The sequence below is a fragment of the Neoarius graeffei genome, chromosome 22 (genome assembly GCF_027579695.1).
Source record: "Neoarius graeffei isolate fNeoGra1 chromosome 22, fNeoGra1.pri, whole genome shotgun sequence".
NCBI classification, from domain to species: Eukaryota; Metazoa; Chordata; class Actinopteri; order Siluriformes; family Ariidae; genus Neoarius; species Neoarius graeffei.
Window position 1 is genome coordinate 3,237,996 of NC_083590.1, and position 25,396 is coordinate 3,263,391.

At 41.3% G+C, this 25,396-nt stretch overlaps 1 protein-coding gene across 1 annotated transcript in view; it reads left to right on the top strand.

Annotated features, from left to right (window-relative positions):
* LOC132870262 (glutamate receptor ionotropic, NMDA 2B-like) overlaps positions 1-25,396 on the top strand; it is a 78,346-nt gene that overhangs the window by 45,134 nt on the left and 7,816 nt on the right. Inside the window, exons 8-15 of the mRNA XM_060903902.1 lie at positions 7,598-7,741; positions 10,962-11,232; positions 11,479-11,665; positions 13,349-13,463; positions 13,879-14,087; positions 14,781-14,952; positions 22,450-22,603; positions 22,749-22,874. Coding sequence (XP_060759885.1) covers positions 7,598-7,741; positions 10,962-11,232; positions 11,479-11,665; positions 13,349-13,463; positions 13,879-14,087; positions 14,781-14,952; positions 22,450-22,603; positions 22,749-22,874 — 1,378 coding nt within the window. The remainder of the gene's footprint in view (positions 1-7,597; positions 7,742-10,961; positions 11,233-11,478; positions 11,666-13,348; positions 13,464-13,878; positions 14,088-14,780; positions 14,953-22,449; positions 22,604-22,748; positions 22,875-25,396) is intronic.

The window sequence follows — 25,396 nt, forward strand, 5'->3', positions numbered from 1 at the left end:
TCACTGCTACAGAAACACTAAACCCAGAAATAACTTCACTGCTACAGAAACACTAAACCCAGAAACAACTTCAATGATACAGAAACACTAAACCCAGAAACAACTTCAATGCAACAGAAACACTAAACCCAGAAATAACTTCACTGCTACAGAAACACTAAACCCAGAAACAACTTCGCTACCACGGAAACACTAAACCCAGAAACAACTTCGCTACCACGGAAACACTAAACCCAGAAACAACTGCACTGCTACAGAAACACTAAACCCAGAAACAACTTCGCTACCACGGAAACACTAAACCCAGAAACAGCTTCACTGCTACAGAAACACTAAACCCAGAAATAACTTCATTGCTATGGAAACACTAAACCCAGAAATAACTTCATTGTTATGGAAACACTACACCCAGAAATAACTTCACTGCTATGGAAACACTAAACCCAGAAACAACTTCACTGCTACAGAAACACTAAACCCAGAAAGAAATTCACTGCTACAGAAACACTAAACCCAGAAAGAACTTCACTGCTACAGAAACACTAAACCCAGAAACAACTTCACTGCTATGGAAACACTAAACCCAGAAACAACTTCAATGCTACAGAAACACTAAACCCAGAAACAACTTCACTACCACGGAAACACTAAACCCAGAAAGAACTTAACTGCTACAGAAACACTAAACCCAGAAATAACTTCACTGCTACAGAAACACTAAACCCAGAAATAACTTCACTGCTACATAACCACTAAACCCAGAAATAACTTCACTGCTACAGAAACACTAAACCCAGAAATAACTTCACTGCTACAGAAACACTAAACCCAGAAATAACTTCACTGCTACAGAAACATTAAACCCAGAAGGAAATTTCAATGCTACAGAAACACTAAACCCAGAAACAACTTCGCTACCACGGAAACACTAAACCCAGAAACAACTGCACTGCTACAGAAACACTAAACCCAGAAACAACTTCGCTACCACGGAAACACTAAACCCAGAAACAGCTTCACTGCTACAGAAACACTAAACCCAGAAATAACTTCATTGCTATGGAAACACTAAACCCAGAAATAACTTCATTGTTATGGAAACACTACACCCAGAAATAACTTCACTGCTATGGAAACACTAAACCCAGAAACAACTTCACTGCTACAGAAACACTAAACCCAGAAAGAAATTCACTGCTACAGAAACACTAAACCCAGAAAGAACTTCACTGCTACAGAAACACTAAACCCAGAAACAACTTCACTGCTATGGAAACACTAAACCCAGAAACAACTTCAATGCTACAGAAACACTAAACCCAGAAACAACTTCACTACCACGGAAACACTAAACCCAGAAAGAACTTAACTGCTACAGAAACACTAAACCCAGAAATAACTTCACTGCTACAGAAACACTAAACCCAGAAATAACTTCACTGCTACATAACCACTAAACCCAGAAATAACTTCACTGCTACAGAAACACTAAACCCAGAAATAACTTCACTGCTACAGAAACACTAAACCCAGAAATAACTTCACTGCTACAGAAACATTAAACCCAGAAGGAAATTTCAATGCTACAGAAACACTAAACCCAGAAACAACTTCACTACCACGGAAACACTAAACCCAGAAACAACTTCACTGCTACAGAAACACTAAACCCAGAAATAACTTCACTGCTACAGAAACACTAAACCCAGAAATAACTTCACTGCTAGAGAAACATTAAACCCAGAAGGAAATTTCACTGCTACAGAAACACTAAACCCAGAAAGAAATTCACTGCTACAGAAACACTAAACCCAGAAAGAACTTCACTGCTACAGAAACACTAAACCCAGAAACAACTTCACTGCTATGGAAACACTAAACCCAGAAACAACTTCAATGCTACAGAAACACTAAACCCAGAAACAACTTCACTACCACGGAAACACTAAACCCAGAAAGAACTTAACTGCTACAGAAACACTAAACCCAGAAATAACTTCACTGCTACAGAAACACTAAACCCAGAAATAACTTCACTGCTACAGAACCACTAAACCCAGAAATAACTTCACTGCTACAGAAACACTAAACCCAGAAACAACTTCACTGCTACAGAAACACTAAACCCAGAAATAACTTCACTGCTACAGAAACATTAAACCCAGAAGGAAATTTCAATGCTACAGAAACACTAAACCCAGAAACAACTTCACTGCTACAGAAACACTAAACCCAGAAATAACTTCACTGCTACAGAAACACTAAACCCAGAAATAACTTCACTGCTAGAGAAACATTAAACCCAGAAGGAAATTTCAATGCTACAGAAACACTAAACCCAGAAACAACTTCACTGCTACAGAAACACTAAACCCAGAAACAACTTCGCTACCACGGAAACACTAAACCCAGAAACAACTTCACGGCTACAGAAACACTAAACCCAGAAATAACTTCATTGCTATGGAAACACTAAACCCAGAAATAACTTCATTGTTATGGAAACACTACACCCAGAAATAACTTCACTGCTACAGAACCACTAAACCCATAAATAACTTCACGGCTACAGAAACACTAAACACAGAAACAACTTCAATGCTACAGAAACACTAAACCCAGACACAACTTTAATGTTGCGGAAACACTAAACCCAGAAATAACTTCAATGCTACGGAAACACTAAACCCAGAAAGAACGATCCTGCAGAAACACTAAACCAGAAAGAAATTCACTGCTACAGAAAGACTAAACCCAGAAAGAACGATCCTGCAGAAACACTAAACCCAGAAAGAACTTAACTGCTACAGAAACATTAAACCCAGAAGGAAATTTCACTGCTACAGAAACACTAAACCCAGAAATAACTTCACTGCTACAGAACCACTAAACCCAGAAATAACTTCACTGCTACAGAAACACTAAACCCAGAAATAACTTCACTGCTACAGAAACACTAAACCCAGAAACAACTTCAATGCTACAGAAACACTAAACCCAGAAACAACTTCAATGCAACAGAAACACTAAACCCAGAAACAACTTCAATGTTACAGAAACACTAGACCCATAAATAACTTCACGGCTACAGAAACACTAAACACAGAAACAACTTCAATGCTACAGAAACACTAAACCCAGACACAACTTTAATGTTGCGGAAACACTAAACCCAGAAATAACTTCAATGCTACGGAAACACTAAACCCAGAAAGAACGATCCTGCAGAAACACTAAACCAGAAAGAAATTCACTGCTACAGAAAGACTAAACCCAGAAAGAACGATCCTGCAGAAACACTAAACCCAGAAAGAACTTAACTGCTACAGAAACATTAAACCCAGAAGGAAATTTCACTGCTACAGAAACACTAAACCCAGAAATAACTTCACTGCTACAGAACCACTAAACCCAGAAATAACTTCACTGCTACAGAAACACTAAACCCAGAAATAACTTCACTGCTACAGAAACACTAAACCCAGAAACAACTTCAATGCTACAGAAACACTAAACCCAGAAACAACTTCAATGCAACAGAAACACTAAACCCAGAAATAACTTCACTGCTATGGAAACACTGAACCCAGAAACAAATTCACTGCTACGGAAAAACTAAACCCAGAAACAACTTCAATGTTACAGAAACACTAGACCCATAAATAACTTCACGGCTACAGAAACACTAAACCCAGAAAGAACTTCACTGCTACAGAAACACTAAACCCAGAAAGAAATTCACTGCTACAGAAACACTAAACCCAGAAAGAACTTCACTGCTACAGAAACACTAAACCCAGAAACAACTTCACTGCTACGGAAACACTAAACCCAGAAAGAACTTCACTGCTACAGAAACACTAAACCCAGAAACAACTTCACTGCTACAGAAACACTAAACCCAGAAACAACTTCGCTACCACGGAAACACTAAATCCAGAAACAACTTCACTGCTACAGAAACACTAAACCCAGAAACAACTTCGCTACCATGGAAACACTAAACCCAGAAACAACTTCACTGCTACAGAAACACTAAACCCAGAAATAACTTCATTGCTATGGAAACACTAAACCCAGAAATAACTTCATTGTTATGGAAACACTACACCCAGAAATAACTTCACTGCTATGGATATACTAAACCCAGAAATAACTTCACTGCTACAGAAACACTAAACCCAGAAATAACTTCACTGCTACAGAAACACTAAACCCAGAAACAACTTCACTGCTATGGAAACACTAAACCCAGAAACAACTTCAATGCTACAGAAACACTAAACCCAGAAACAACTTCACTACCACGGAAACACTAAACCCAGAAACAACTTCACTGCTACAGAAACACTAAACCCAGAAATAACTTCACTGCTACAGAAACACTAAACCCAGAAATAACTTCACTGCTACAGAACCACTAAACCCAGAAATAACTTCACTGCTACAGAAACACTAAACCCAGAAATAACTTCACTGCTACAGAAACATTAAACCCAGAAGGAAATTTCAATGCTACAGAAACACTAAACCCAGAAACAACTTCACTGCTACAGAAACACTAAACCCAGAAACAACTTCACTGCTACAGAAACACTAAACCCAGAAATAACTTCACTGCTACAGAAACACTAAACCCAGAACAGAAATAACTTCACTGCTAGAGAAACATTAAACCCAGAAGGAAATTTCACTGCTACAGAAACACTAAACCCGGAAAGAAATTCACTGCTACAGAAACACTAAACCCAGAAACAACTTCACTGCTACAGAAACACTAAACCCAGAAACAACTTCACTGCTATGGAAACACTAAACCCAGAAACAACTTCACTGCTACAGAAACACTAAACCCAGAAATAACTTCACTGCTACAGAAACACTAAACCCAGAAATAACTTCACTGCTACAGAAACATTAAACCCAGAAGGAAATTTCAATGCTACAGAAACACTAAACCCAGAAACAACTTCACTGCTACAGAAACACTAAACCCAGAAATAACTTCACTGCTACAGAAACACTAAACCCAGAAACAACTTCACTGCTACAGAAACACTAAACCCAGAAATAACTTCACTGCTACAGAAACACTAAACCCAGAAATAACTTCACTGCTAAGGAAACACTAAACCCAGCAACAACTTCAATGCTACAGAAACACTAAACCCAGAAACAACTTCACTACCACGGAAACACTAAACCCAGAAACAACTTCACTGCTACAGAAACACTAAACCCAGAAATAACACTGCTATGGAAACATTAAACCCAGAAATAACACTGCTATGGAAACATTAAACCCAGAAATAACTCCACTGCTACAGAAACACTAAACCCAGAAACAACTTCACTGCTACGGAAACACTAAACCCAGAAACAACTTCACTGCTATGGAAACACTAAACCCAGAAACAACTTCACTGCTACAGAAACACTAAACCCAGAAATAACTTCATTGCTATGGAAACACTAAACCCAGAAATATCTTCACTGCTATGGAAATACTAAACCCAGAAATAACTTCACTCCTACGGAAACACTAAACCCAGAAACAACTTCAATGCTACACAAACACTAAACACATAAATAACTTCACTGCTATGGAAATACTAAACCCAGAATCAACTTCACTCCTACGGAAACACTAAACCCAGAAACAACTTCAATGCTACAGAAACACTAAACACATAAATAACTTCACTGCTATGGAAACACTAAACCCAGCAACAACTTCAATGCTACAGAAACACTAAACCCAGAAACAACTTCAATGCTACAGAAACACTAAACCCAGAAACAACTTCAATGCTACAGAAACACTAAACCCAGAAATAACTTCGCTGTTATGGAAACACGAAACCCAGAAACAAATTCACTGCTACGGAAAAACTAAACCCAGAAACAACTTCAATGTTACAGAAACACTAGACCCAGAAACAACTTCACTGATACAGAAAAACTAAACCCAGAAACAACTTCAATGCTACAGAAACACTAAACCCAGAAATAACTTCACTGCTACGGAACACTAAACCCAGAAATTACTTCACTGCTATGGAAACACTAAACCCAGAAACAACTTCAATGCTACAGAAACACTAAACCCAGAAATAACTTCACTGCTACAGAAACACTAAACCCAGAAATAACTTCACTGCTATGGAAACACTAAACCCAGAAATAACTTCACTCCTACGGAAACACTAAACCCAGAAACAACTTCAATGCTACAGAAACACTAAACACATAAATAACTTCACTGCTACGGAACACTAAACCCAGAAATTACTTCACTGCTACAGAAACACTAAACCCATAAACAACTTCAATGCTCCGGAAACACTAAACCCAGAAATAACTTCACTGCTACAGAAACACTAAACCCATAAATAACTTCACTGCTATGGACATACTAAACCCAGGAAAACATAACTGCTAGAACACTCTAAACCCAGAAACGACATCACTGCTACAGAAACACTAAACCCAGAAACACTCGTGCTATGACTGGAATACTAAACCCTCAAATGGTGTTAGGCTAAATGCCCTTTCATCTTTTGTTGCTTTACTTGAAGGAGATTCAGTATAGTGCAGTGCATTAACACTGCTGTTAGGGAAAGTAGAATTCAATTACATCCATTCAGCCAGAACAGATAAGACAGCGAGAGATAGAGGGAAGGAGATGAATGGAGGGAGGCAGAAAGGAGGAGGAGAGAGATGGAGATTATATACAACACATTTAAAAGCATTAGGAGGTAAAAATGGAGGGGAGCGAGACAAAGAGATGGAGAGCGAGAGATGGGGGATAAAATAACGGAGGATAAATTCTGCTGCAGTAGAGATTTCATTCGCAAATTTAAAGTACCACTCTGACTGTACAAACACTTAATCACACACACACACACACACAAAGCACTGAAGGTTCTGGAAAGATTATGAATGAGAACTAATTCCAGGACAGTAACAGAACTACATGAGAACAAAAGTCCTTGTCTTTTTTTTTTTTTGTGTGTGTGTGTGTGTGTGTGTGTGTGTGTTGTAAGAACTAGGTAGACAAAAGGTTAAAGCTGAGGCTTGGCAGCCATGAAAGGTCTGGCATCTGATCTAACCTGTACACCACCCTTACATGCACGCACGCACGCATGCACGCACACACACACACACACACACACACACACACACACACACACACACACAGAGTTCTTCCCTAAACTAGGTTGTGTGGATGTGTTCACTTGTGTTTCGGGTCTTGTGATGCCGCCAGTGTTGCTCTACATTACCTTGTTGATGAATATAGCTTGTCCTCTACGATGGCATTTGCACACACACACACACACACACACACACACACACACAAAACCACGTGAGTGATAAAAACGCAATTGCTGGGATGGGAAGCACCGTTAAAAAATAACTATGCTACTGCAAGGATACTAAATCTAAAAAATACCAGCACTAAGGTGGAATGTGGGGCATTTGGGATTGGAACATCACCACTACTGAAACACTAAACTCGGAACTGGGAGACTGAAAGAGCCTTGTTGATACAGACACCTTTTTCTCTTTTTCTATTTTCATTTGTGTCTTTCTGCAGGATGATAACTCCCTGTTTTTCCAGTTTGGTCCATCCATTGAGCAGCAGGCCTCAGTGATGTTGAACATTATGGAGGAATATGATTGGTACATTTTCTCCATCGTCACGACCTACTACCCAGGATACCAGGACTTTGTCACCAAGGTAAAGATAAAATAAGATGGTCAAAATAAAACTGTAAATACAGAGTGAAAACTTATTAATTTCATACACAAAATATTTATCAATTAATCTTCTGACTTCAAAAAAATAAAGCTAATTATTTTTTTCGTGGTGCGGTTTCCATCAAATCCTGCGCTCTGATTGGCTGGCAAGCGGATCTATATCCTACGGTACGGACCCCAGTTACGGACCTCTGGCAACTCGCTCGTTCACAACAACAACAACAACAAACGTAGCATTTTTTGTCAACATTTATCTTTTTTTTTTTAAATAAGATTTATTTATAAGATTGTCAAAAATCTTATAAATTTTTGCCAGCATTTCTCAGGAGAATAGCATTAATTTTACAGCATGGATAGCGATAACGACAGTGTTCACAGCGAAAGCGAGTTTTACTACCCTGAGGAAGAAGAAATAAAATAAAACATTTCAGGAGAAAGCTAAAAACCTCTAACTTGCTAACGCCGAGCAAAAACATGGCTGAATCCTGAATGACTCCTATTTGTATAAATAGGGAACTACATAGGCGGCAAAACATAGTGTTTTTTCCCCTGCTATGGAAGTGCACTTGTATACCGAGGAGAAAGCCATTTGCATTACAGCCATGAATGAGGATTCAAAATAGCGGCTCGGCTCGGTTTTCCCTTTCGGGCGCTCTCGTTTTCTGTTAGAATTTGGTAAAGAAAAAAATAAATATATTATTTACCAGCTTAAGGTCGATCCGTATGGTGAAATATCGTGACCTTGGCCTCAGTCAGTACTTTCAAGACCTCGGTCACGGTATTTCACCATACGAACCTCCCAACTGGTAAATAACATATATATCTTTTTTTAAAATGCAGAATGAGCCAATGTTTTGGTCTTGTTCTTTTAAGAAAAATGGTCATATGTATGCCATTAAATGTATTAGTTTATTTGTAAGATGATCTTGTTGGTGAGCTCTACATGTAGTGTTGTTATTGCGACTTTGGGATTAAAAGAGTTTGAGAAAGGGTCTGGACCTCATCTAGCATAGGGGCTACAGCTTGATCAGGAGCAAGGCTGTGACCAAATAAGTAGCAGGGCTGTGATTGGATCAGGAGTAGACCTTTGATCTAAACAGGAGCAAGGTTATGACCAAATCAGAGGTGAGGCTTTGACGACATAAGAAGCAAGGCTTTGATCAAATCATGATCAGGGCTATTACTAGATCAGGAGCAAGACTTTGACCACATCAGGACCAAGGTTTTTATCAAATCAGTACCAAGGCCTTGGCCAGATCAGGAGCAAGGTTTTGATCAGAACAGGACCAGGTTGTGACCTGATCAGCAGCAAGGTTATGATTGGAACAGGAGCAAGGCTGTGACCTGATCATGAGTAAGACCTTGACCACATCAGGACGAAGGCTTTGACCAGATTAGGAGCAATGCAGTGGCCAAATCAGGGGCGAAGCTTTGATCAGATCAAGTACTGTCTGTGCTGAATTTGGCCTGTTCTTCCTGTTTCCTTCAGGTTCTCCAGTTTTCTCCCACTGTTGAAAAACATACAACCCCGATTCCAAAATAGTTGGGACAAAGTACAAATTGTAAATAAAAACAGAATGCAATAATTTACAAATCTCAAAAACTGATCTTGTATTCACAGTAGAACATAGACAACATGTCAAATGTCGAAAGTGAGACATTTTGAAATTTCATGCCAAATATTGGCTCATTTGAAATTTCATGACAGCAACACATCTCAAAAAAGTTGGGACAGGGGCAATAAGAGGCTGGAAAAGTTAAAGGTACAAAAAAGGAACAGCTGGAGGACCAAATTGCAACTCATTAGGTCAATTGGCAATAGGTCATTAACATGACTGGGTATAAAAAGAGCATCTTGGAGTGGCAGCGGCTCTCAGAAGTAAAGATGGGAAGAGGATCACCAATCCCCCTAATTCTGCACCGACAAATAGTGGAGCAATATCAGAAAGGAGTCTGACAGTGTAAAATTGCAAAGAGTTTGAACATATCATCATCTACAGTGCATAATATCATCAAAAGATTCAGAGAATCTGGAAGAATCTCTGTGCGTAAGGGTCAAGGCCGGGAAACCATACTGGGTGCCCGTGATCTTCGGGCCCTTAGACGGCACTGCATCACATACAGGCATGCTTCTGTATTGGAAATCACAAACTGGGCTCAGGAATATTTCCAGAGAACATTATCTGTGAACACAATTCACCGTGCCATCCGCCGTTGCCAGCTAAAACTCTATAGTTCAAAGAAGAAGCCGTATCTAAATATGATCCAGAAGCGCAGACGTCTTCTCTGGGCCAAGGCTCATTTAAAATGGACTGTGGCAAAGTGGAAAACTGTTCTGTGGTCAGACGAATCAAAATTTGAAGTTCTTTATGGAAATCAGGGACGCCGTGTCATTCGGACTAAAGAGGAGAAGGACGACCCAAGTTGTTATCAGCGCTCAGTTCAGAAGCCTGCATCTCTGATGGTATGGGGTTGCATTAGTGCGTGTGGCATGGGCAGCTTACACATCTGGAAAGACACCATCAATGCTGAGAGGTATATCCAGGTTCTAGAGCAACATATGCTCCCATCCAGACGACGTCTCTTTCAGGGAAGACCTTGCATTTTCCAACATGACAATGCCAAAGCACATACTGCATCAATTACAGCATCATGGCTGCGTAGAAGAAGGGTCCGGGTACTGAACTGGCCAGCCTGCAGTCCAGATCTTTCACCCATAGAAAACATTTGGCGCATTATAAAACGGAAGATACGACAAAAAAGACCTAAGACAGTTGAGCAACTAGAATCCTACATTAGACAAGAATGGGTTAACATTCCTATCCCTAAACTTGAGCAACTTGTCTCCTCAGTCCCCAGACGTTTACAGACTGTTGTAAAGAGAAAAGGGGATGTCTCACAGTGGGAAACATGGCCTTGTCCCAACTTTTTTGAGATGTGTTGTTGTCATGAAATTTAAAATCACCTAATTTTTCTTTTTAAATGATACATTTTCTCAGTTTAAACATTTGATATGTCATCTATGTTCTATTCTGAATAAAATATGGAATTTTGAAACTTCCACATCATTGCATTCCGTTTTTATTTACAATTTGTACTTTGTCCCAACTTTTTTGGAATCGGGGTTGTATAATTAATAATAATAATTGTTTTGAACTTTGGTTTCGTGTTGTTGTGTTTTTTTCCTCACTCTTGTTCAGATCCGCAGCACCATAGAGAACAGTTTTGTGGGCTGGGAACTGGAGGAAGTTTTACTGCTGGACATGTCAGTGGACGATGGAGACTCTAAAATCCAGAACCAGCTGAAGAAGCTCCAGAGTCCCGTCATCCTGCTTTACTCCACCAAAGAAGAGGCCAACATCATCTTTGAGGTGGCACACTCTGTTGGGCTCACAGGATATGGATACACCTGGATCGTACCATCTCTAGTGGCGGGGGATGCTGACCACATTCCTCCAGAGTTCCCTACAGGTGATCTGCTCATTATGTCAGATTCGTTTTTTGATATGGAATCTGATTATTACATCAGACGAGAGATTGATATTGTATTCATATGGAATGGAACACTGATGTGCTTCAGGGGAGGTTTGGCGTGAAACAATTCATGGAGGAGCTTTTTTTTTGGGGGGGGGTGTCTGGAATGGACCTTGGAGCCATTTTGGCAGGGGGGGTGTGCGTCTGGCATGGCTTATCTCTCTCTCTCTCTCTCTCTCTCAGGTATGATCAGTGTGTCCTATGATGAGTGGGATTATGGGTTGGAGGCACGTGTGCGTGATGCTGTTACTGTTATTGCCACGGCAACGTCAGCCATGATGATGGATCGTGGACCTCACACACTTCTGAAGTCTGAGTGTCATGGAGCTCCAGAAAAGAAGAGCTCAGGAAACACTAACGAAGTACTCAGGTACACACACACACACACACACACACACACACACACACACACACACACAAATAGACATGCAAGTATGTATACACGTACAGATGCAAATGAACTTGTGCAGAAACACATGCATGCATGCACACACACACACACACACACACACACACACACACTGCTTTCTGTCAAGAAAGAAAATAAATGGGTCTCCCCCCCCTTTGCCCCCCCAACACCACCACTGTCTCCCATTAGAGAAGCTTATTATAGGTGTGTGTCCTAATTTCTCATCGAGCTACCACACACACACACACACACACACACACACACACACACACACACACACACAAACAAACACTCAGCTCTTACAACAGTATTGATTTAATCATAGGTGCATATATTTATGCATACAGATCATTTGTTAGTGAGTGTATGTCCACAGGGGTCTCTCATTTTACTGTGTGTGTGTGTGTGTGTGTGTGTGTGTGTGTGTGTGTGTGTAAGAGAGAGAGAGACTGAGCTGAGATGACACAGTGGTGTGTTTCATGCAGAACTGCTGTGTGTGTATTTTCTGTATTAAATGTTCACCTTTGAAATCAATACACACTACAGTAATCGATCTCAGAGCCTCTCTGCATAGAACCTGCGATATATTACAGAGTGTGTGGTGGTGGGGGGGTAGAAAGACGAGGGTTGTGCTCCAATCGACATAATATTCTGCTCTACTCAAAACCAGAACTATGTTATGAACTAGCAGAAATCATCGTACGCCATCGTTAGCGATTTGTTCACAAAACATGAAAACAAGAATCTGAAATTTATTCGTAGCTAATGGTAGCTATATGTTTTTTAGATCCATATAAATATGACATTTTCTGTCTAAAGCAAGTTTTTTCAGTGTGATTTGGCTGCGAGTTGAGATCGACGGTCTTCGTACGGCGTAGGAGATTGCGATTAAACCGTCTTTAATCACAGGTCTGTCGTTAGAGGATTTTACATTTCATAGGAAATATTGCGTATAATCTGACATGAAGAACAGACGCTATCATACAGCCCACAGTAGATTTGGATCTCATACGGTGAGACGAGGAATAGCGTTAGCACACGGCTGAACTCACACAGTAAAGTGAGGGTCACTCTAACGCATCGTTTAACTACGAACACTAAACACGAGATTCACCGACGGTCGCTGTATTTTAAATGCAGACGTGTGGAACATTCTGTCGTCTTCCTTTTCTGTAACATTATTTAACTGCAAACATCAAATCTTTCTCTCTCTCTCTCTCTCTCTCTCTCTCTCTGTTTTTCTCTATGTAATATTATGGTTTCCATAGCAACTCAGAAGATTGGCTTGGGCATCTCAGTGGTTGTGGTTACTGCAGCAACACATTACATATGCTTTGATTGTCTCCCTCCTGCTGCTAAACCCCCCCCCCCAAAAAAAAAAAAAAATCACACACACACAGGAAGGCGCATGTTGGATGCAACACACACTGCTGGTTTGTTTGTTTGTTTGTTTGTTTGTTTGTTGTGCAGGTGAATGTGGCTGTGTCTTCGTGTACATGTGTGATTTTAAGGTTAAGTGTTTCTGTGGAAACTGAAGCATTAAGTGAGATGAGGACACACACACACACACACACACACACTGCATGTAGGCAGCAAGAATTGAGATGCGTATACATACGTATCTGTGGTGTGTGTGTGTTTCAGGTATTTGATGAATGTGACGTTTGAAGGTCGTAACTTGTCGTTCAGTGAGGACGGATATCAAATGCATCCCAAACTTGTCATCATCCTACTGGACAAGAACAGACAGTGGGACAGAGTCAGTCTACCTGTCTGTCTCTCTACCTGTCTGTCTTTTTTCCTGTTTACCTGTTTGTCTCTCCCTGTCTGACAGCCTGGTTGTCTCTCTACCTCTCAGTCTACCTATATACCTGTCTATCTCTCTGTATTTGTGTCTCTACAGTTCTACCTATATACCTGTCTTTCTCTCTACCTGTCTTGCTCCCTGCCCTTCTCTTTACCTGTCTGGCTATCTGTCTGTCTCTCTACCTGTCTTGCTCCCTGTCTCTCTAACTGTCTGTGGTTTCACCCAACTGGCTTCTTGACTGTCTCGCTACCTGCTAAGTGTCTGCCTGCTTACCTGTCTATCAGTCTACCTGTGTACATGCATGTGTGTCTCTACATGTCTTTCTACCTGTCACTTTATAAAACTGTGTGTGTGTGCATGCGCGCAGGTGGGGAAGTGGGAGAACGGCTCCCTGTCGATGAAGTACCATGTGTGGCCACGGTTCGAGTTGTACTCGGGGGAGGAGAGTCGCCACGACGACCACCTGTCAATCGTGACTCTGGAGGAGGCACCGTTCGTCATTGTGGAGGACGTCGATCCTCTGAGTGGAACCTGCATGAGGAACACTGTACCCTGCAGGAAGCAGCTGAAAATGCGGTACACACACACACACACACACACACGTCCGCATCTCCACCTGTCTTTCTTACCTGTCTATCACTATACCTGTTTGTCATTGCATGTATCTCTCTATCTGTTTCGCTGTCTGTATCTCTGTCTTTCTTCCTGTCTCTCTAGCTGTCTGTCTCTCTACTTGAGTCTTGCTGCATGTCTGTCTGTCTGTCTCACTTCATGTCTCTTTATCTGTCTATATCTCAAACCACTGCAGGAGTTTGAGAGTGTTTGAGACTTCTAGAAGCCAAACTGAGATACATCTGTTTCAGTTCTAGAACTAAATAGGACACACACACACACACACACACACACACACACACACACACACACACACACACACAGTAATATTATTGCTGTAGTGTGTGGTGGGCGAGAAATGACGCAGAGGCTCAGAGCTCATTTTAAAACGAGCTCTTTATTGAACAGCGTGCGCTGTGTTAATGGGGCTCACCGGGCGATACCTCAGAACCAGTGAGCAGTGATCGACTAATCACAAGGCACGAGATGTACAACACGCAAACACTGGATCAACCACAGCAATACTCTCTTTACTGTCAGGAAGAAAGAGACGGATGAACAGACAGAGAGCGAGAGAGAGACACGGTTGTCTTTATACACACACAGAATCCAGCAAAACAGTGGTCTATATCTCATTCTTTCATTTCTCCTTCTCAGTAATCAGACAGGTGAGTCGGGCATGTATATAAAACGCTGCTGTAAAGGGTTCTGCATCGACATCCTGAAGAAGATCGCCAAGTCTGTGAAATTCACCTACGACCTTTACCTCGTCACTAACGGCAAGCACGGCAAGAAGATCAATGGAACCTGGAACGGCATGGTGGGGGAGGTGAGAGCATCGCTCACTGATCCATCATTTACTGATCCATCGCTCACTGATCCATCGCTCACTGATCCATCATTTACTGATCCATCGCTTGCTGATCCATCGTTTACTGATCTATCGCTCACTGATCCATCATTTACTGAACCGATATTTACTTATCCATCGCCCACTAATCCATCATTTACTGATTGATCGCTCACTGATCCATCATTGATCCATTGTTCACTGATTAATCGCTCACTGATCCATTGTTTACTGATCCATTGCTCACTGATCCATCATTTACTGATCCATCGTTGACTGATCCATCGCTCACTGATCCATTGTTCACTGATCCATCACTCACTGATCCATCATTTACTGATCCATCATTGACTGATCCATCTCTTTCTGAACCGATATTTACTGATGCATTGCTCACTGATCCATCGCTCACTGATCCATCATTTACTGATCCATCGCTCACTGATCCATCATTTACTGATCCATCACTCACAGATCCATCGCTCACTTATCCATCGCTCACTGATCCATCGCTCACTGATCCATCATTTACTGATCCATCGCTCACTGATCCATCCCTCACTGATCCATCATTGATCCATTGTTTACTGATCCATTGCTCACTGATCCATCATTTACTGATCCATCGTTTACTGATCCATCTCTTTCTGAACCGATATTTACTGATCCATCGCTCACTGATCCATCATTTACTGATCCATCTCTCACTGTTCCATTGCTCACTGATCCATCGTTTACTGATCCATCATTTGCTGATCCATCGCTCGCTGATCCATTGCTCACTGATCCATCGTTTACTGATCCACCTCTTTCTGAACCGATATTCACTGATCCATCGCTCATTGATCCATCGTTTACTGATCCATCGCTCACTGATCCATCGCTTACTGATCCATCGTTTACTGATCCATGACTCACTGATCCATCACTCACAGATCCATCGCTCACTGATCCATCATTTACTGATCCATCGCTTGCTGATCCATCACTCACTGATCCATCATTTACTGAACTGATATTTACTTATCCATCGCTCACTGATCCATCATTTACTGATCCATCGCTCACTGATCCATCATTTACTGATCCATCACTCACTGATCCATCGCTCACTGATCCATCATTTAATGATCCATCGCTCACTGATCCATCATTTACTGATCCATCACTCACTGATCCATCGCCCACTTATCCATCATTTACTGATTGATCGCTCACTGATCCATCATTGATTCATGGTTTACTGATCCATCGCTCACTGATCCATTGTTTACTGATCCATTGCTCACTAATCCATCATTTACTGATCCATCATTGACTGATTCATCTCTTTCTTAACCGATATTTACTGATCCATCGCTCACTGATCCATCATTTACTGACCCATCATTGACTGATCCATCACTCACTGATCCATCATTTACTGATTGATCGCTCACTGATCCATCATTGATTCATGGTTTACTGATCCATCGCTCACTGATCCATTGTTTACTGATCCATTGCTCACTGATCCATCATTTACTGATCCATCGTTGACTGATCCATCTCTTTCTTAACTGATATTTACTGATCTATCGCTCACTGATCCATCATTTACTGATCCATCACTGACTGATCCATCACTCACTGATCCATCATTTACTGATCGATCACTCACTGATCCATCGTTGATCCATTGTTTACTAATCCATCGCTCACTGATCCATTGCTCACTGATCCATCGTTTACTGATCCATCACTCACTGATCCATTGCTCACTGATCTATCATTTACTGATCCATCGTTCACTGATCCATCTCTTTCTCAACCAATATTTACTGATCCATCAGTCACTGATCCATCATTTACTGATCCATCGCTCACTGATCCATCCCTCACTGATCCATCATTGATCCATTGCTCACTGATCCATCATTTAATGATCCATCGTTTACTGATCCATCTCTTTCTGAACCGATATTTACTGATCCATCGCTCACTGATCCATCATTTACTGATCCATTGCTCAGTGATCCATTGCTCACTGATCCATCGTTTACTGATCCATCGTTTACTGATCCATCATTTGCTGATCCATCGCTCGCTGATCCATTGCTCACTGATCCATCGTTTACTGATCCATCTCTTTCTGAACCAATATTCACTGATCCATCGCTCACTGATCCATCGTTTACTGATCCATTGCTCACTGATCCATCATTTACTGATCCATCGTTGACTGATCCATCTCTTTCTTAACTGATATTTACTGATCTATCGCTCACTGATCCATCATTTACTGATCCATCACTGACTGATCCATCACTCACTGATCCATCATTTACTGATCGATCACTCACTGATCCATCGTTGATCCATTGTTTACTAATCCATCGCTCACTGATCCATTGCTCACTGATCCATCGTTTACTGATCCGTCACTCACTGATCCATTGCTCACTGATCTATCATTTACTGATCCATCGTTCACTGATCCATCTCTTTCTCAACCGATATTTACTGATCCATCAGTCACTGATCCATCATTTACTGATCCATTGCTCACTGATCCATCCCTCACTGATCCATAATTGATCCATTGTTTACTGATCCATTGCTCACTGATCCATCATTTACTGATCCATCGTTTACTGATCCATCTCTTTCTGAACCGATATTTACTGATCCATCGCTCACTGATCCATCATTTACTGATCCATTGCTCAGTGATCCATTGCTCACTGATCCATCGTTTACTGATCCATCATTTACTGATCCATCATTTGCTGATCCATCACTCGCTGATCCATTGCTCACTGATCCATCGTTTACTGATCCATCTCTTTCTGAACCAATATTCACTGATCCATCGCTCACTGATCCATCGTTTACTGATCCATCGCTCACTGATCCATCGCTTACTGATCCATCGTTTACTGATCCATGACTCACTGATCCATCGCTTATTGATCCATCACTCACTGATCCATCACTCACAGATCCATCGCTCACTGATCCATCGCTCACTGATCCATCATTTACTGATCCATCGCTTGCTGATCCATCACTCACTGATCCATCGTTTACTGAACTGATATTTACTTATCCATCGCTCACTGATCCATCATTTACTGATCCATCGCTCACTGATCCATCATTTACTGATCCATCACTCACTGATCCCTCGCTCACTGATCCATCATTTAATGATCCATCGCTCACTGATCCATCATTTACTGATCCATCACCCACTTTTCCATCATTTACTGATTGATCGCTCACTGTTCCATCATTGATTTCATGGTTTACTGATCCATCGCTCACTGATCCATTGTTTACTGATCCATCGCTCACTGATCCATTGTTTACTGATCCATTGCTCACTAATCCATCATTTACTGATCCATCGTTGACTGATTCATCTCTTTCTTAACCGATATTTACTGATCCATCGCTCACTGATCCATCATTTACTGATCCATCGTTGACTGATCCATCGCTTTCTTAACTGATATTTATTGATCTATCGCTCACTGATCCATCATTTACTGATCCATCACTGACTGATCCATCACTCACTGATCCATTGTTTACTGATCCATTGCTCACTGATCCATCATTTACTGATCCATCTCTTTCTTAACTGATATTTACTGATCTATCGCTCACTGATCCATCATTTACTGATCCATCACTGACTGATCCATCACTCACTGATCCATTGTTTACTGATCCATTGCTCACTGATCCATCATTTACTGATCCATTGTTGACTGATCCATCTCTTTCTTAACCGATATTTACTGATCCATCGCTCACTGATCCATCATTTACTGATTGATCACTCAATGATCCGTTGTTGATCCATTGTTTACTAATCCATCACTCACTGATCCATTGCTCACTGATCCATCGTTTACTGATCCATCACTCACTGATCCATTGCTCACTTATCTATCATTTACTGATCCATCTTTCACTGATCCATCTCTTTCTGAACCGATATTTACTGATCCATCGCTCACTGATCCATCATTTACTGATCCATCGCTCAATGATACATCGTTGATCCATTGTTTACTAATCCATCGCTCACTGATCCTTTGCTCACTGATCCATCGTTTACTGATCCATCACTCACTGATCCATTGCTCACTGATCTATCATTTACTGATCCATCGTTCACTGATCCATCTCTTTCTGAACCGATATTTACTGATCCATCAGTCACTGATCCATCATTTACTGATCCATCGCTCACTGATCCATCCCTCACTGATCCATCATTGACTGATCCATCTCTTACTGAACCAATATTTACTGATCCATCGCTCACTGATCCATCGTTGATCCATCGTTTACTAATCCATTTTTTGCTGATCCATTGTTTACTGATGTATTGTTTACATCGCTTGCTAATCCATCATTGACTGATCCATCGTTGACTGGTCCATCTCTTACTGAACCGATATTTAGTAATCCATCGCTCACTCATCCATTGCTCACTTGATACAGAGGTGATCAATTACTAAAATGATCAGTTAGAGAGACAACCAATCAGAGACATGATCCATTACAGAAATGTTCAGTTCAAGAAATGATCAGTTATGGAGATGATCAGTTACTTCAATGATTAGTGAGAGAAATCATGGAGCTTTTCAATTTTGGAGATGATTAATTATAGAAGTAAACAGTTGCGAGGACTGATCAGTTATGTAGATGACAGTTATGGAGAAGTTTTTGCGGAGATGATCAGTTAATATGTTGATCAGTTAGAGACACGATCAGTTAGGGAAACGATCAGTTCAAGAGGTGATCAGTTAATGAGGTGATCAGTCACAGAGATTATCAGTTACAGAGATGAGCAGGCTAAAGGTGCATGGTCAGTGTGTTCCTGGTTAAGTTGTATTGTTTAATTGTAATTCCGTGTCTCCGTTTCATGTTCCTGTTCTTCTGATTTTATTTTATTCTGTTTGTAGAACCACAGGGAAGTTTTAATTTAGATATTTTCCACCATGAATTGTTCAAAACGTATTTATGGTTCTGTTTCTGTGTGGTTCTACAGCATTGATAGATGCCCTTAGTGACTTATAGGAGTGCTTTGTGGTCTCCATGGAGAAATTATCCTCACGCTAGTACAAATAGGCCAGGGTCTAAGAATATCATGAAGCTAAAACTGTGGTAGAGAGGACAGGAGAGAGTAGGGGAAAATAATAATAATAATAATAATAATAATAATAATAATATGAGTCTAGTAGAAATTATTTTTAATGTGCACCACTGTTATTGTTACACTGTCTGTGTGCTTTCTTGTTTTTCTGAAATATAAATGACGGCCCAATACCTATGGAGTGCTTGGGGATTAGGGACAGATTTCAGGATTTCGGATTTAGATACTGAAATTAGCTTTATGGATTCTGACTAGCTTCCAGGTTAATTTATGTTTTTACAGATTTTAGTTACAGTTCAGCGTTAGGGTTTGGGTTTTTTGTTTGAGTGTAGAATAACGGCTCAGTAATAGTGTATATTTAAACGGTTACGACAGGAGTTCAGGTGAAAGTTGAGTCTTTTTTGTCCTTGGGATTAGATTAATTTCTGCTTTATTTTAACTTACACTGATAAACAACAGCCATTATACATTCATCTGCAGCAATGATCTCACACACACACACACACACACACACACACACACACACACACACACACACACACACAGACACACACACACATTCACAGTCACACAGGTCCTGCAAAACTCCATCTCAGTACCACCCACATGGTCAGTTTCATAACACAGAAGGAGAGAGAGAGAGAGAGACAGACAGACAGACAGAAACAAGACAAATGATTGAAGGGATGAATCTCTCTCACACACACACACCTTGTACATAGGTTCTGTTTTGTCTCACTATAATGTATATAGGGCTAAACAGTGAGACACAGACAAACAGAGAGACAGATAAAGAGAGAGACGGAAGGGGGGACGGAGACAGCAAGGGAGGGAGTATGGTAAGTGGAATGTCTATTTCCAGCATGACCTAGTGTGATAACCCACTTTCACTCTTCCTCGTTGTGTTCTTTTTCTCTTGCGGTTGTGTCGTATTAATATTAGGGTTTAGGGATTAGAGTTTAGGGTAAGGAAGAATGACTCTGAAGTTGAAGGATTTTGGATAGGCTTTGGCTGACAGTTAGGATTAATCTTAAAGTGCTATGGATTGAGTTTCTGCTACAGATTAGCGTTTAAGGTAAGGGATGAGTCAGGGAGTTAGGGTTTAAGGTAAGGGATGAGTCAGGAAGTTAGGGTTTAAGTGTAGGATACTGATAGGGTTAAAGGTAAGGAAAGACACACTGAACACTAGTGTTGTAGTGAAGATCACTTAAACTGAGACCAAGACCAGAGTGTATCAAGACCGAGACAAGACCAAGACTTTGAGGGGGTTGAGATCAAGTCAAGACCAAAACCAAGGCAAGGTGAAACCGAGTCAAGACTAGGACCAGACAAGTGGGTGTGAAGGGGGATGGGGGAAGGGTGACAGCCATTAACAGGAAGAAAATTTTCAAATTAGCACTGAGTCACATTATTGGTCATATTCGAAGCAGGAAATTTTACAACCAATCACACTAATGATGTTATGAAAAAATCAGACAGTGCACAGGCAGTTTATTGAAATCCCACCAGTTGTGGTCTTGAAATAAAATCCAGAGTCCTCTATGTCTGAGACTGAGACAAGACCGAGTAAAAATATGGTCGATTCCAAGACGAGAGCGAGACCTTCAAAAAGTGGTCTTAAGACTGGACTCGAATCCTACAACACGACTGAACACTGAAGGGTTAGTGTAGGTTTAGGGTTTAATGTTAGTGGAAATAGAGTTTTAGGGAGTTTATGGTCTAGGGTATGGGTCGGTTTTGATGTGGGGTATGGGTCGGTTTTGATGTGGGGTAAGGGGTCGGTTTTGATGTAGGGTAAGGGTCAGTTTTGATGGAGAGTAAGGGTCGGTTTGGTGTGGGGTAAGGGTCAGTTTTGATGTGGGGTAAGAGTCAGTCTTGATGTGGGGTAGGGGTCGGTTTTGATGTAGAGTAGGGGTGGGTTTTGATGTGGAGTAAAGGTCGGTTTTGATGTGGGGTACGGGTCAGTTTTGATGTGGGGTATGGGTCGGTTTTGATGGAGGGTAGGGGTCGGTTTTGATGGAGGGTAGGGGTCGGTTTTGATGGAGGGTAAGGGTCGATTTTGATGTGGGGTAGGGATCAGTTTCGATGTGGGGTAGGGGTCGAGTTCGGTGTAGGGTAGGGGTCAGCTTCGATGTGGGGTAGGGGTCGAGTTTAATGTAGGATAGGGGCCGGTTTTGATGTAGGGTAGGTATTAGGGCTTTATGTTGTGGGTTTTATATTAGGAGTTAGGGAATATTCTTTGTTCTGTTCAGTGTACCTCAGCTCTTCTTCCACATTAACTTTATTGTGAGGTATAAATAATGCAGCTTTCTCTTCTGCTCTAGGTGGTGGTGAAAAATGCTCACATGGCTGTTGGTTCTCTCACTATAAATGAGGAAAGGTCGGAGGTCATCGACTTCTCTGTGCCTTTCATTGAGACAGGAATCAGTGTCATGGTCTCCCGTAGCAACGGCACTGTATCACCATCTGCATTTCTGGGTGAAAGGCTACTCAAATATACTCCAGAATTCTTTACTTACCTTTTATAAAATGCACACATGTTCCTACTGAACCCTTAAAAAGGCCTGATTAACTTACTTGGAAGTGCTGAAGTTTGTGTGTGTGTGTGTGTGTGTGTGTTCAGAGCCCTTCAGTGCAGACGTGTGGGTGATGATGTTCGTCATGCTGCTGCTGGTTTCTGCCATTGCTGTATTTGTGTTTGAGTATTTCAGTCCTGTGGGCTACAACCGCTGCCTCGCTGATGGAAGAGGTACGTTCCCTATTTTAAAAATTGGTGTCTGGGTCTGTTTGTTTTCAATCCACATTTTAGATTTGGCACAGTTTTACGCCGGATGTCATTCCTGACGCAACCCTTTCCATTTATCCTGGCTTGGGACCGGCACCAAGAGTACGCTTATGCACCCCCAATGGCTGGATGAAGTGCCAAGGAAGAGCACGTCAGATGCAATTTTTGCTTTAAGAATGTTAATGGAGAAGTACAGAGAAGGCCAGAGAAAGCTACATTGTGTGTTTGTAGACCTGGAGAAGGCATACAGTAGAGTGCCGAGAGATGAGTTATGGTATAGCAGAATTTTGGAAGTAATTAGCCAGAACCAGAGAAATCCTTCTGCCATCTTAGGGAACTGCGAGTGGTGGAAAAATGTAGACTTTATTTCTCAGCGCCGTAACTCGACCTACATTGCTCTGGACGAACATACTATGGACCATCTTAATGATTATTTCCAGCAACTCTGCTGTGATGACAACTACACGTGACCAATCAACATGCAAATTGCCGATGACATGGAGGTTCCCGAATTATCTGAGAGAATGGTCTGGAATGCTCTTGGAAAAATAAAGAAAACTGCTACTGGTCCGGACAAGATCCCGTTCTGGATCTGGAAAGACTTTTTGGAAATATTTACACCTGTCATCTCTAAAGTTTGGAACTTATCACTGTCAACGCATGAATGGCCTGAGTCCTGGAAGAGAGCTAACATCAACCCGCTACCCAAGCTGGATATCCCGAAGGAGGACAAAGATTACAGAGGCATTAATGTAACACCTGTCATCGCGAGGGCCTTTGAAAAGGTTGTGTTTGAGAACTTCGCCAGGAAAACGGTCGAAGCTAGCCTTAGCCCCTCTCAGTTTGCATACAGACAAGGAGGTAACTGTACCAATGCGCTGATCACCATCCAGCACCAGGTGTGTAAATACCTGGATGACACTGAGCCCATGTTTACATTAGACCGTATCAGCGGATCATCAGATTAACGTTTTTAAAACGATTAGTGTGCACACAGCAACACCAATACATGATTTGCGTGCACGTAGCAACGCCAATACACGGATACGCTCGGCTCTGCAGGCATCCTGCGCTCCAAATCACTCCACCCTGAACAGCGAGTGCCCTCTGGAGGGTGCGCACTCCGGCCCTGCGCAGCTCACACAGCACGTGAGTGAAGTGCACAAGCCACGATTCGGGACTGAGCCGCTGTGTGTGTGATCCCAGCGCATATCACTTACTACTTGCAAGTGGAAGGATGGCAAGCCTAAAGACAATCATAACTACACAGTGGGCAGTATTTGCATCAGTATTTGCAGTATTTTCATACTTTTATACTCTTTAATGAAAGGTGATACAAGGCGGAAGTCCGCGCCGTTTTTCAGCAGTCGCGTCACATGACCAACGCCAACGAATCAGGAAGGCGGATGTCACAGTGACATTGTCCAATGAGACGCCAGCTAGAGCTCAGCATAGCGTATCTGCGTATTCTGAATGTTTACACAGCACCGGAACAGATACTATCTAGATTGAATACGTGGACCCTGGCAGATTCCCGTTTCCCGGCGTTTCCAGGCGGTTTAATGTAAACGGACAGTGCATCCGCGAAGAAAACGAGACAGATACGGTCTAATGTAAACGTAGCCTGAGTGCAGAGCCGTTAGAGTTTTCACAATGGACTTCAGCAAGGCCTTTGACTGTGTTAAGCATAATCTTTTGTCAAACAAACTAAAACAGTTAGTGCTTAGTCCATACATAATCAATTGGTATCACAGTTTTCTTTTTGGTAGGCAACAAAGAATTTTCTCTAGTAATCACAGTTGCAACTGGAAGTCTGTAAACAAAGGGACTACTCAGGGCAGTGTCAGGACCGCACCTTTTTAACATTTTCCTTAATGATCTTGACATACATTATAATGGTAATCCTATACTTTTCAAATACGCAGATGATTCTACTATAGTGTCTCCCGTTTATAACAAAGCAGACCCTTCTATAAATTTAGTCAATTTGTTTCTTAGATGGTCTAATGAGAATCAGATGTCATGTAACACTAGTAAATGTAAGGAACTAATAGTGCGGAAGAAATGTAATAATTATGTATATCAGCCTGTTAGTGATATCCCACAATGCAGTAGCTTACCTTTTTTAGGAGTTACGTTACAGAGTGATTTTAAATTTACATTACACACAAAGACTAAATTGACTAAAGCGAACAACTGTCTGCATGTATTAAGAACGCTTAGAAAAGAAGTGTACTCAATTAGAAATTGATCACTTATTTTTATCTCTTGTTTTGCCTTGTCTTACATATGCTTTACCTGTTTATGGTGCGTATGAATCTAGTCTTAATGTAGTTCAAAACTTTCTAGATAGATGTCATAAGCACTGCTTCATATCGTATCCTATCTGTATTAAAACTTTTTTAGCAAAACAAGATTGTAAAATATACAAGAAACACTGTTGACTGATAATCATCCGCTTAAGCCCTACCTCCCCGTCAAAAAAG